This window comes from Dicentrarchus labrax, unplaced genomic scaffold (genome assembly GCF_905237075.1).
Source record: "Dicentrarchus labrax unplaced genomic scaffold, dlabrax2021, whole genome shotgun sequence".
Classification (NCBI taxonomy): Eukaryota; Metazoa; Chordata; class Actinopteri; family Moronidae; genus Dicentrarchus; species Dicentrarchus labrax.
Window position 1 is genome coordinate 238,834 of NW_026136717.1, and position 14,599 is coordinate 253,432.

Below are 14,599 nucleotides of genomic sequence, written 5' to 3' on the forward strand. Positions count from 1 at the left end.
ACACATTTGTCAGCATCTGCCTGAAGGGCTTGTCTCTTTTTAGCTCTAATCTTTTCCGCTTCTTGCTGTTCTCCATTTTCGTGATCTCCTCTCTCTCTGTATGATTGATTGATTGACAGTTGAGGCCCAAGAGGGAGGGGGCATCGGCCCTCGGCTGTAATCGGTCCAGCCCAGAATCAATCATAACTAATGGGCCGATCTACCAGCTTTGTGTACCAATAGGTATCATGACTAATACTATTACTAATACAAGTACCATTAGTAAAAAAAAAAAAAAAAGGCCCGGCCCAAAATCACCATCGCCCAGTCCAGCGGTGGTGAGATGGCAATGTGAATCCAGTATGGGAATGGTGGACCCTGCCACTAACAATGTAAACTATAAGTACGGATTGTAGATTCATTGAATAGCTGAAATAACTGGTTTTGAAAGAAAATGCTAACTCAAGGATCAAGAAGGAAAGCTGACTGTATACAACTGTTGTGGGGCATTTGAATTTGTGGAATTGTTTCTGCATTGATAATAAACATGCAAACTATTTTCTTTATGCCTCACCTCTCTTATCTCATACACTCAGCCACTTCTCTCTCTCTCTCTCTCTCATGATCAAGTCAAAATGGTCCCAGTCTGCCCTCTGCAGTCAATCAGAACACAAAGACTTTTATTCCCAGGTGGCCAGTCTGACAAGGAAGTCACCTGATGTGACCCCTAACTGTTTATTGACCTAAAAAACATATACCTCTGATACAACAGGGGGAGGGAGTTGCAGTTACTGCATCAATTCATCATCTATTACCACTATTACAGCTCACATGTGCAAAGTTCAAGTCTACATACAACTGCTAATTTACCTGTCCAGTCTGTACACCAAATGCACTTCTTTGTGTTATCTTTAACTTCTTTAATTTATTGTTTTTTGTTAATCATAACTTTTCCTACAGTCTACTATTTCTACTACTAACTGTTTAGTCTGGGTGTAAATGAAGGACCTTATTTGATTACCGTTGAGCATGTACCATATGTTTTATTTGAGGACTTTGCTGCACCCTGAGGTGATCTGAAGCTTTGACACCACCTAACAGGTACAGAAATTGTTCTCTTATTTTAACATTTCTCTGTGGAATGTGTGGATTATTATTACAAAATGTAAAGGTAACTTGTGAAAGGATTTAAAGAGATTGAACAGCAATCCCTGGCTGCAGTTCTAACTTTTAAGTAGAAGTACTTCTTAAACTGCTATTACTGCAACACAGAACACACTCAGGTACAAGACATCTTGTTTTTAGTGCCTTATGTTCATGTTTTTAGTCCACAACTAGACTCTCATTCTCTCTGTTTAAATAAAGATAAGAGTGAGAGGGGTGGCCTTGTAATGCTTCCTGTATTTCTGTATTCTGTATTTTCTCTTTTATAAAAAAATAGTAACACATTTTTATGGATTTAGTTTTCTGACATTAGTAATGATGTATTTTTAATGAGTCATTACAGACTATATAAAGCACGTATTCACACAATGCCTTGTATATATGTTTCATTATCAAATAATAAAATGAAGCAAAGAGTGAATTTGATACTTTCTCTTGATTGAATTTATATCTACCAGATGTGCATTACAGTCCCAAATGGTAACATATTGTCTGATGTATCGCGCTCACATAAAGGACTTAAAAACTAATATAACTGCGATAATTGTTAAAAGCATTAAAATGTGGCTCTACTGTACCAGGACATTGTAGCAATGTTGTTCTCTGGGTTTTCCTTCCAGGTGATTCGGTCTCATTCACTCCTATCTGTTGAATCTCCACCATGGAAGTTCGAAGTGTGGGTTTTACATTGACATGTTTAATGGCTCTGTTAACACATAATGGTGAGTCAGTATTTTGATCATGGTTACATTAAAAAATCCTTAAGATTACTCTATTAAATTATGGTGGTATTGTAATGGAACTAATTTAGGTTTACTTTAATGTGATTGAACTGTTCAAAACATTTTCTTTTATTTCTTTCTTTCTTTTTTTATTGGTCCTTTAGAAGTAATAGTTTTGTATGGTCTACGCAGTGCCTGTAACTTGTAAATTTTTCCTCCAAAAAGGAGAGTACAACATGACAGTGATACAGCCTCAAACAAATGATCTGAAGAAACAAAAGGGTCAAAACCTGCAACTGGAGAAGGTAGGAAAAGGGAAAGACAACACACACACACACGATTATATGTGGTTTTATATATAGGTCACATATAACTACATATTTAGCTCAAAAGACACCATATCTGTTCATTTGTCTGTTTTTTTAGATTTTTCAGCTAGTTTTATTTTTCAGACCTCCAGGATGTATGTAAAGGATGGATTATCACCTACTGTACTCAGTGCCGTCAGTGGATCCTTTCCCCCACGCACTCTCGTCATCCTCACCATGTTTCTTCTTATACAGACTTGTGGAGGTAAGTTACACACAAATAGACCAGTTACAACTTTGCGTGTGCTTGTCTTCTCCCTCATTAGATAGCATGCAGTAGAGAGGAGCGCAGTGGTTCTCAAACTTTTTCGGTCATTCCCCACTTTGGACAAGGGGGAATTTTCAAGCCCCACCTGCCCCCATCGCCCCAACACAATGCTAATGAAATACGCAACAAGCTTAAAATGTTCCAATTTATTGAAGTAACAAGTAGTATCAGTATAGTAACAAGTTGTATCTAAATACAAACTATCTACATCAAATAACAGCAAGTTCAAAAATAAAGAAAATAAAAGTGCAGCTGTGTCAAAATTTGTATCAAGTTCAAAAATAGAAAAGAAATAAAAGTGCCACTTTGCAATCTGTTAAAAAAAAGAGTTTGTTCCACTACAATTAATATGCCGACGTCACGTCAATCCTTATTTTGGCACTTCGGTTCCAGGTTACATTTTTCTCGGGGTCTCATATCTAATGTTCTTTTAATTTAGACTGCATGTAGGCTAGTAATGATTACTTTGTTTGTGGGTGTTTTGTTTTTAATGTATGATCTTTGTTGTCATTAAAGAAAGGCGTTGATAAAGCAGACATCCCAATCTGCAAAAAGTCATTTCAGGGATGTTCGTTCTCCGGGGGGTGGGGAATTCCTGTTACACTTGGTGTCGTCCCCGGGGGTGATCGGTCTAATAAGCGGCAACACACAGCTATAAGGACGGTTTGCTCTCACACGCGCTGCATTTATAATCACACAAACACACAAACACACACACACACACACACACACACACACACACACACGCAGTCACTCTCTAGTCTAGTGCGCTGTCTTGCCCCAGATTCCGGGAGATTGGATCTCATTTGCGGGCGTCAAGGAGCCGCTAACAATATGAGGGAGACTCTCGGAACTTCCGGGAAAGTTGGGATGTCTGGATAAAGATATAAAGGCATAAAAAGGAAAATTTCCTTCCGTTTGACGCGCCCCACCTGTCACTTCTCTATTGCCCACCAGTGGGGCGCGCCCCACACTTTGAGAACCGCAGCAGTAGAGTACATATAGCAGAAGAGTGCACTCAGCAGAGTGCAGGTCTCTGCTGCCTATGTCTGAGCCCCAGCGTGTAAACATGAGAGTAGTTCACTGAAGGGGAGAAAATATTGCAGCAAATGTTATTGTTGAAATTAGATTAAAACGAGTGAGTTAGCAGTCAATAGCTGCATAACATCAAAGAGGTCCTTACACATACAGTCCAAGTGGACCCAAAAAATATGAGGCTGATGCGTTAACTAGTATACACACACAGACACATGCACGAGCAAATGCATGATCTCCTCCAGGCTTATGTCTGGTAGAAATAACTATTTTATTACAAACTGTTTTTTTTTTTTTAACACAGCTGCATATTGACATGAATGTAAAATATATTTCTAGCAATTCTACAATTAATTATCTGTATATAAATATTATTTTGGTGCCCGTTGTATTCACATTACTGTATTTGTTCTCACACTGCACAATAAGTGTATTGAATTTCTGTTTTTACTGAAACATGTACGTCACGCTGCTTCCTTTTATTCTGTCTGCTGCTTTAAAGGGGCTGAGGAGACTTCCCATGAATGGCCATATATGAAGGTTGACACAGAACCAAAAGGTAAATGAGTACAGGTCGGCTAACAGTAATTCTATTTGGACCCTAATTCCAAAATCCACAATACTCCACAATATTCAAGTATATTAAGTTAGTGATAAAAGCACACTGCTGTTGTATTTATTTATCTGCCATTGTAAACAGGAAAATCTCTAGTCAAATTTAAAAATGCTTTTATAGTGCACACATTATCAACCGATCAGCTGTACATGAGCTCATTATGAGGTACTGTTTATGAGTTATACACTGAAGTAACCAATTACAGAAGTGTTAGTAAAGCTCCCACAACTCCCACCATACATTTGATATGACTATAAAGTCACCAGAAGAGCCGGCTTTCAAGCTCAACAACAACTTGAGAAAACACATCCAATAGACAAAACAAAGAAAAATTAAACAGTAAGCCTTTCTGAAAACTGATAAAGATGTTTTCTTAGTCTGCTTGTGTTTTGTCTCTGTATGTTTTCTTAACCTGCAGTGTGTGGAGCAGAGCTTAGGCCCACTGAGTTAATCATCATCCACACATTACTCTATAAACATGTACATATATTAATTTCTTAATTCCAAAAAGTCAGTGTGTGAGAGTATTTGTGTGTATACCGTAAAAACATTTTCAAAATGTATATTCAATATTTCAATATTGTATATGAACTATATTCCAACTAATTACTTCACAAATTTACTTTCTAAAAAGTAACTTTAGAAATTTACATTCAATTTAGAATATTTCAACAAAAAATATATAGTCTTAAAAAACAATATTTTAAAATTAAAATATAAATTGTGAAGCTTCAAAAACATCAATTGAATTCATCCTCAGTCTTGCTGATACTTTATATAATTGTAAAGGTGCTTTCAGAACAATATGTAAGTGTGGCAGCCACCAAATTGCCACCAATGTTGTATGTAACACGAAAGGGGTGGTAGAGGCTACCACTAGCTGCCCGAAAGTACCTTTCCTGACCTTCTGAGGGGACAGCAAATATGATGGACCTCGGTCCTCCTGGTGTTCTTAATGTTGTTCTGTATTTTATTATTTCAGCTCCTCTACCCAGTTATCTTTCTGAACATCCCATCCTGTTGGGTTTTGGTGTGCTTGCAGTTTTTGCAATCCTTCTAACAATATGTTCCTTTTGTAACAAGAGTACAGGTAAGAGACAACTGTTTGATAGTTACAGTGTTGTGAACTGTGTCAATTTTATGAAATTAAATGATGATAACTCTTAGTAGTTCAAATGTTATTCAGCCTGAACCACTGGGTAACAATATAATAGTTGAGTTGCTGATAAATTAAGCTGCACACCCTCTGTTTCAGGAGTCACAGAGAATCCATCAGCAGAATCCCAACAATCTCCTCTTGATAGTCCGACAGAAGGTGAGTACACAGAGTGCTTTCTACAAGTGATTTCAGACTGCTTTTTATAGCAGTTTCCACTGAAAGGAGAATACTACAATTACATACTCTGTTTCAATAAAGCCTATAAAGCATTATACAGTTTGACAAATGTAAAAGACTTGTATGATATTATTGGGCCAGAGATTGAGTAAGAAAATGTAATAGAGGTGAAAAGAACATGGTAAGGACTAGAGAAAAAAAGAAGGGAACCAAGAGAGGGATGTAAAGAGTTTCTGACAGATGAACTGGAACTTTGTTTTATTGATTTGCCTTTTACTATTAACTAATTGTCTGGTGTAATTTTAACTGTAAATGTAGTTACAAGAATACAGACCTATTGGTACATTCTGGGTATGGATGCAGTTAAAGGAGAAATAACTATTTTAAGAGTTTCACAATGACATTTCTGTTATGCTTCTCTTTCTCATTCAGTATTAGTACATTCTTCAAAAAAAGAGAAAAAGAAGATTGTTTCTAAACTGATGGAACAGAAGAAAGACGTTGTGAAACTAATGGAGGATCTCCAGTCACAGTGTTTGGAAGTAGACAGAGAAAAGGTGGAGAACAAGGAGAAGCTTCAGTTAGTGGAGAAGGAACTCGAGAATGAGACAGTCGACAACAGACAGGAGTTATTAAGGGAAAAAGAAAATCTTTTAGAGTCCAAATGGAAACTTGAAGAGAAGAAGACAAACAAGGAGAAGGTGCTGCTGCAGACAGAGAAACTACTGCAGATAATAGATGATGTGACTGGAGAAGAGGATCACTACATTGTTTCTAAACTGTTGGAACAGAAGAAAGACATTGTAAATCTAATGAAGGAACTCCAGTCACAATGTTTGGAAGTCGACAGAGAAAACATGGAGAACAAGAAGAAGCTTCAGTTAGTGGAGAAGGAACTCGAGAATGAGACAGTCCACAACAGACAGGAGTTATTAAAAGAAAAAGAAAATCTTTTAAAGTCCAAATGGAAACTTGAAGAGAAGAAGACAAACAAGGAGAAGGTGCTGCTGCAGACAGAGAGACTACTGCAGGCAATAGATGATGCGACTGGAGAAGAGGATAAACTCCAGTCACGGGGTGGAAGTTGACAGAGAAAAGGTGGAGCACAGGGAGAAGCTTCAATCAGTGGCGACGGAACTACTGCAGACTATAGATGCTGCGACTGGAGAAGAGGATCACTACATTGTTTCTAAACTGATGGAACAGAAGAAAGACATTGTGAAACCAAAGAATGAACTCCACTCACCATGTTTGGAAGTCGACAGTTAAAAGGTGGAGAACAAGGAGAAGCTTCAGTTAGTGGAGAATGAACTTGAGAATGAGACAGTCCACAATAGACAGGAGAGATTAAGGGAAAAAGAAGTCCAAATTGAAACTTGAAGAGAAGAAGACAGACAAGGAGAAGGTGCTGCTGCAGACAGTTGGATAATCTCCAATCACAGGGAACAGAAGTCAACAGAGAAAAGGTGGAGCACAGGGAGAAGCTTCAATCATGCTGCGATTAACAAAATGAAGGGACGAAAAACAGTCTAGTGTCTCAGGTTGACCGTTATTAGAACAGGGCCCTGATCCATTTACAGTTACTCAAGTCATTACATCTGCAAGTGAGTTAATAATAAGTAAATAAGAATAAGGGTTAAATATAACAAAACCAATTTTAGGTTTGGTGATAGTTTAGTAAGTGGGACAGGATTATACTATTTTCTAAAATTACTGTAACAATTAGAGATGCAACAGCTGTTCTAAAGCTACTAAATTTGAAAAAAGAAAAAAAAAAACGCTGCTACCTGAATCTTTTGTACATTTTCCTAATAATAATTGAAGTCGAAACCTAGCATCTGAGATTTTTATAAAAATGCTGATTTAAATGAATCTGATTTATATTCTGTGCAATTTTTATGTGACTTGGGTGATTTGGGTTGTGTGTAAGACCGATGCTCAACAGTTTCTTTTTGCAGTTATAGAAATAAAAACCTGTGTCACAGTGTGAGTTCGAACTTTATTTCTATTATTCTATAAGTCTCAGTAAGCATTTAGCTCAGTGCACTGTTGTACCTGTACTGCAGTGCAGCCTCACAAAGATGCTGTAGATGTAATTTGGTCAGCATACAAACTGATAATGAAACATTTTACACAGAACTTTATCACTAATATGACATACAATTGCAAACACCGGTTTATAGATTTACAACAAAGTGCACAGTGCATCAACATTATTATCCATCATCAGGGTTTTAAAGTCCAACTTCAACATTTGCTTTTACAGTTAAAAACAAGTCAAAGGGATTTTCTCATTTCTTGGTGATCACTTGTTTTCTCTTATTACTGAAAGGGGAAAAAAGGATATTGATAATAAGCCACTCAGCTGATGGGATGATGTATGTATTTGGTTGACAACCGAGCTGGCCGTGCCACTAAGGCACAAAGTCAACAATCTTACACTGCTTACAAGTCGCAGACAAACAGTGTATACAGTAGCTATGGAACAATAAGAAGTGTCAGGCTGGTTCAAAACCACACAATGAGTATCTAAACTGGCAGCTCTTGACATTTGCAGGTAAGTGTTTAAGCAGTTCATGTGCTCAGGATGGATTACTGGCTGTATCGCCTAGCAACAAACATTAGCAGAAAAACATGCAAGATGATCATTGTCACCATCTCATAGAACAGTTATGTTGCTGCTTTATGGGAATGAACCAACCACTGCTGGCAGTAACTGAAATGATCATCTTGAAAATTATTTTAATTTTATTATTTAATTGTAAAAATGTGTGTATCAAATATGATCTGCAGCTATAAGAGGTATAGCCTGTATATATATGCCTGCTGGAGTGCTACTTAAACCATGTTTAAACTAATTAAATATTTAAATACTGATTTTTTTTATTTAGAGCTATGTTTGTTTTTTAGATATGCAACCTGCTCTCCCAATAATCACTAGAATGTCTTTGTCATTTGTTTTCAAATTCAACTATAACAATTCATTGATTTATTATATGAATGTTTATGTTTCATTCACCAATTATATATTGACCAAATATTTTTTTTTTGTTTTGTTTTTTGCCATAAGGCAAAATAAAAAGATGATTTCAAGAATCCCTTTTGAAGGGAATAAATTAAAATGTTCCAATTGCAGTTTGTTTTTGTCTGATTTGTCTGAATGGCTTTTTTGTCAATAGGTCCAATAATAATAATAATTATAAAATAATAATTTGTATTTTCTGGCTATTATTTGATGTGTCAGGCTTCACATGGTTACACAATTGGTGTCTGGTTTATGATTCTGGTTGTCTTCGTCGGTTGTAATGAGCAAATTTATGAGCCCTCTGCCCAAAAATGAAGAGCTAATTTTCCAGCTAGTTTCACCCTATTATAAATAACATGTATGCACACTGTTAGATCACATGCAAATACCACACCACCATTATTTGTCACAGTGTTGCTCATGTGGACTAAAACCTAATTCACATACAGATGAATTGTCACTATCTGATTGCAGATACCAAGGGTGAAAGTCCAAATCATTTTATGAGAGTACTTTCCACTTTATCTCTTTGCTCAGGCATGATGCACGCAGAAGGTACGTATGTGTTTTCATTACGATAAATGAGCAATTTCTGAAATAACAGCAGGTTTGTTTATTATCTATATTGTCATGTGTTTCATTTACTTAAGTTCTTTCAAATGCCTAATACGTAAAGTATTTATATAGAATTATGCTTTGGGGAAAATATTGGTTCTCCAAAATATATATATATATTTTTTAACACTGCATTTATTAATTTCTCAACAATTACACAAACAAATCTGAACGTACCACGTATGTAGTCATTCAGACTGCATCTATATTTGTAAGAGGAAAAGGTAGTCGTATGTGTATTAATTAACTGGTTTGCATCCAGCCCATCCAGGTCTACTTTTGCCAACAGTGGAATGGCTCTCTCTGTGTGTTTGAGAGATGTTAGGACACCTGTCTTGGCTGGTGTTCTTGTAGTGACCCTTTTTTGTTATGTGTTGAGAGGTAAGTAACAGAGATTTTTAACCTGTTACAGTGATGTTAAGGCTTTAATTACTAAATAAAACTATAGAAATCAGCCTAGCACCATTTCATAATATGATATGATAAGATGATATGGGGAAGAATAGAAGTGAATACAAGTTCATTTAAAAATATATGGGTGTGCATGGTGGGGGGAGGACATCATCTTATCTTCACTACACATATCTACGTGCCAAGTTGTTCTCTCATTTATCATTTCAGCTTATTTGATACCAAACATGTCTCTCTGTTTCACCCCTGATACCTTGACTGCCGTCATCATGATTATTGTAATTATCTTGTTTGTTTGTTACAAACATACAAGTAAGTCACATGTTTTTAATGGTCCTCTTTTATATACTGCACATACTGCTTAACTCATCAATCATTAATAAAAATCCAGTGATAATTATTCTGAAATACCCGTGGTTTATAATTTTTGTTATGTGTGTATGTTTGTATGATTCTAAAAAGCATATGCTTTAATAACTTCCTGTTGTATGTAACTTTTGTACAACTAATATCATATTTTTGCATCTTAGTGCCATTTACGGATCAATTGTATACTATTTCTTTCCAAAAGGCAAGAAAGTAAAGGATTTGAACTCAACAAATGCACAGCTTGAAAAGGACTTAAAGAAGAATAAGGGCAGGTTCACTGCATTGATGGAGCAGAAGGCCGAACTGGAGACCCAAAGAGATGAATATATTCTCCAACTAGAGGATGTGGAAAGAGAGAAGGAGAAGAACAAGGAGCAGCTTCAATTGTTGGAGGAAAAAATGACAAAGAGTGAGACAGAAAAGACAGTTGGCAAACTACATGGATTGTTAATAGAAAAAGAACGTCTCTTAGAGTCTAAATGGAAACTGGATCAGATGAAAACAGAACAGGAGAAAGTCATACTGCAAACAGACAAACTACTGCAAACAATAGATACTGTAAATATACCAATGACTACACGCAAAAACAGTCTTAATGTCTAAGATTGTTGTTGGGTATCAGCATGCAGGGCCGTTGTTATAATACATGGTTATAACAACCAAAGAGCTATGACAAGCACCATGAAGAAAACACTGAATTTGTAAAAAGTATTTTATGTATGTACAAAATACAGATAGATAATTGTATAAAAGCTTCCTAAAATATCATGAAACTCATCTCTGATCAATATTCACAGGAAATAACCTGCTTAAAATGCATCCAAATCACTTGTTTTACACAAATGTCCTGCAGTTAGTCTTCACTGTTTGTTTTAATGGTACAGTTTATCAGCTGATCATTGCTGTTATTCTTCTGCATTTATTATAATATCAAATATCTATAAAATATGTCATTTAGCCAGGGGTTTAGTCAAAAGGGGACTTATACTATAAGTAAAGCAGAAAAGTTTAGTCACTAACTAGTCACTAATCATTTATGTCTGAATAGTGGATGTGCAAGTGCATGCAGAAATGTACAGTTCAATGAAGAGTAAAACATTTATAACTGTGATTATAAACCACATAGTAATGACTATTTACAGCAGAATCATGCTTTATAAATGATGAATTCAGTATTTACTAATCCATAACTAATGTGCTTATCAATGATGAATAAAACATTTTTAACTGTGTTTATAAACTACATACTAATGTGTATTCTTGCGTTATAAATGATGAATTCAGTATTTATTCATGCTTAACTAATGCTTAATAGTGTCTACTCATTATAAAGTGTTACCAAGTTTATTTACATTTATTGTCACGGGTTAAAAGCTGTATGTGAGGTTCACTGTAAAGTAGCACTTTATTTTTGTGATATATAATAATAATTTTGAAACAAATTGGAGCATGAGTATCACAATGCTGCCTCAGGAGACTGGTGAATGATAAAGTACCCACTAGTGTTTCCTTCCTGTGAAAAAAAAAAAAAATATGTAAAGTGCCCTTTAAGGTACTAATCCTAACATGGTTCACCGTAAATGCTTCACAACTTTCTGTGCGCCTGTGCCCTTTTTAGTTTTTTCACCCTGCCCCTCAAAACAGTGGACCACTGTGTGCAGAAAGCAATGTTGAAAAGATCGCAAGACACTGACCTGATGCCCACAAGTGTGTTTGCAAAGTGTCTTTAACTTTAAATAAATAATAAGTTTGCCTAAATTTAATCGCCTGAAAACGACAGCAGGCTGCAACAATATGACCATACAGACCTCTACAAACATTACACTGGTCGCATATAACGATATTCTGCTTTTCATGAAAATTATTAAACTCAGGGTGTAATGCATGCTTTTGCACCTTTTGCAAAAATAATAGCAATGAAATAAAAAATAAAATAAAGATATCAAAAATCTGGTGGGGCATGTGCCCTTCCAGCTTGAATGGGCATGACTCAACTGTCTTGAAGCAACATCTGTACGGTATAATATTACACATTAAAACATAAGATGGCACCTGTGCCTTCATGATGTCTGATTGCATTCAGTATATTTAGACTTATGTTCCATATATTCATTCAATAATTCCATTATGCCATAATGTGTGTGTATACAGCGTAAGTAGCAGTCAAGTGTGTAGGAGACTGTTGATAAGTCAAACTGCACACCTTATCAAAACACAAGTTAATCAATGTTTTTTACGTGGTTAAAGTCCACTGCTCACTGAGGAGAGAAGGAGACGGCTGTGGCACACACACAATTTGGTAAGTTCTGGTTTTTAGCAAAGCTTATTTGGATCCTTTTTTTCATTTTATAAACTGATGATTACGTGTATAAGTTGAGTTGAGAGTGAAAGAACATGCTTTGAATTATTGTACTGATCATATTTTGCCCAACTGTAAATGGCCACAGCCAGACGGTTTGTTTGATATTCACATTTCTGTAGAACAATCTGTCTATGTGGAAAGCTGAATGAGAATTATACTTCTATAAATCTATAAATAGTTAACGTCTATGTCTATGCAGAGTGCTGCAGGATGGGGTATGATGCGTTACCTAAAGAGATAATGTTCATTCACCATTCATAATAATCATATTATCATAATAACATTGGCCCTAACTGTCACTGTCAAAAATAACAGCAGGTTTTTTGGATAGGTACATTTTAGTGTTTTAATTATTTATATGTTTGTATGACACGTGTGTGTAGCATGAAGGGACTACAACTTTAATTTCATTGCACAACCCTGTAATAATGACCTTGATACCTTGGTGTTTGCCAAGATTGATAATAAGATTCTAAGATCTAAAAAAAACAGGACTGAGAGGTGAAGAAAAAACGTACTTGAAATGTTTTCTGTGCTCTATCATTTCAGCTGATATGGCCCCATCCAGCTCTACTTTCAGAATCATCACTGACATGCCAGTTCTCTCTGTGTTTTTTCAAAATAAAACTTTTGTCTTGACTGGGGTGGGTTTAGTGACCCTTTCTTTTTGTGCATGGAGATGTAAGTAACAGCTTTTTATAACCTGTTGAATTGATGTTACGGCTTTAATAAATAAATAAGAAGCAATATATTCAGAATAGATGCAAGTTCTGGACTGCAGGACGTAAACATCTTTCTACACAACGGTCATGTCAGTGTGTTTATGGTTACTTGATGCAAATTTGTGTAATTTCTTGTGAATATAGAACTAAAAGACAGATTTAGAAAACAAAAATTGTGTATATATTATTAAAATGGGGAGCGTTAAAAAAAGGAGCATTGCATGTTAAATTTTACATGCCTTCTTGTCATACCAAAACTGCTTCTAATGCAGATCTATTACAGATTTAGGGAATCATGGCCCCAACATTGATTCACTGGAAGAACAAAAGAAGGAACTTGAGTTGCAGAAACGTCAACTGGAAGAACAAAAGACAGAACTTGAGTTGAAGAGACATCAACTGGAAGAACAAAAGAAGGAACTTGAGTTGCAGAGCCGTCAACTGAAATCACAGCTTGAAGAGGTGGAGCAAGAGAAGAACAAGAACAAGAAGACGCTTCTGTCAGTGGAGGAGAAAATAACCAACAGTGAGAGAGAAAAGACGGATGAAAAATCTGGATTATTAAAAGAAAAAGAAAACCTATTAGATGACAAATGGAAACTCGATGAAAAAAAGAAACACTTGGAACAAATGGAACAGAATGTGGAGAAGTTATTGCAGGCAATAGAAACTATAATTAGTTGTGTAGACGTGAATAAGTAGATGTATAGGATCGCAAGGACCTTTCTTAAGTCCTTTTCGTGCTCTCTTCCAAGGCGCTTGGCCTGTGCTTAACTAATTAATCTACCACCACTTTCTTCCTTGTTGGATGTAGGCACTATTTATACTACATATCTATACATATTGTGGTTTTTTGCATACTGGTGCTTAAGAATTACAGATGTCACGGTTAAGGATACTGAAAAACCAAACCTAATAGATAGGACCCTGGTCTCAGGTTTCACAGTTCTAAGCTTTATACGTACATTTCAACTGACGGTGTAACTAATATTCAGTGCTGCATATTCAAGTTTCAGTATTCTCATTCAAAACGTTTTTTTTTTTGTTGTTTTTCAATTATTACATCAAATAGTTTTGGTCAATGAAAAACATGTACTGAATATTGTTTTTTTTTTTTTTTATCTTTTTCTAATAAATACCACTGATCAGCTTTGGAAGAAAAACAGAGTAATATCAATTATTTAAACCTTTACTGTTTCGGTAATATGAAACGTGATGTGTGAAATGAGATTATGACGAGAATAACCAGTCTAATATTTGTAGGAACAGACTATAACCATTACTATTGACACGGCTTATAGGAAGTTATGTTAACCTGTTGAATTAAACCACTGGTCATTGGCTAAAATTTAACTTTAATTTGGAAAAAAAAAAACATAATTATTCATGTAAAGATAAGTTTCCTTGCTTGTCTCTAGTTGCTATAACTTCCAGGTAAACATGGAATACGTGCATATGTAAGAGTCAGCAAACATGACTAAACGTAATGTGTAAGAGACTTTAACACATTACCTCGTAGATCTTTCCCTGAGTCACATCCGATATTTGTTCATCAGCATCATGGTTGTTTAACAATGAAGAAAACAACTCCCATAATCCAACATTGC

The 14,599-nt window shown here is 35.7% G+C and overlaps 1 protein-coding gene and 2 long non-coding RNA genes across 4 annotated transcripts; all 3 read left to right on the forward strand.

Annotated features, from left to right (window-relative positions):
- Positions 1–829: 829 nt before the first annotated feature.
- LOC127379587 (uncharacterized) lies at positions 830–7,475 on the forward strand. 2 transcript variants are annotated; one of them, XM_051429393.1, is made up of 8 exons: positions 830–1,080; positions 1,764–1,865; positions 2,091–2,170; positions 2,292–2,438; positions 4,039–4,095; positions 5,135–5,242; positions 5,408–5,467; positions 5,921–7,475. In XM_051429393.1, exons 4-8 carry the CDS (start codon positions 2,327–2,329, stop codon positions 6,574–6,576), a joined length of 993 nt encoding a protein of 330 aa, XP_051285353.1. In that variant the 5' UTR covers positions 830–1,080; positions 1,764–1,865; positions 2,091–2,170; positions 2,292–2,326; the 3' UTR covers positions 6,577–7,475. The 2 variants fall into 2 exon arrangements, with proteins under 2 accessions (XP_051285353.1, XP_051285352.1); XM_051429392.1 differs by having other exon boundaries at positions 2,318–2,438.
- A 1,565-nt stretch (positions 7,476–9,040) lies between these two features.
- Positions 9,041–11,475, forward strand: LOC127379607 (uncharacterized). The gene is made up of 4 exons (XR_007888340.1): positions 9,041–9,068; positions 9,391–9,509; positions 9,750–9,851; positions 10,111–11,475. It is a non-coding gene; the product is annotated as an uncharacterized LOC127379607 (long non-coding RNA).
- Positions 11,476–12,154: 679 nt separating this feature from the next.
- On the forward strand, positions 12,155–13,383 carry LOC127379608 (uncharacterized). Its single transcript, XR_007888341.1, has 3 exons — positions 12,155–12,207; positions 12,820–12,951; positions 13,276–13,383. It is a non-coding gene; the product is annotated as an uncharacterized LOC127379608 (long non-coding RNA).
- The last annotated feature ends 1,216 nt before the right edge of the window (positions 13,384–14,599 follow it).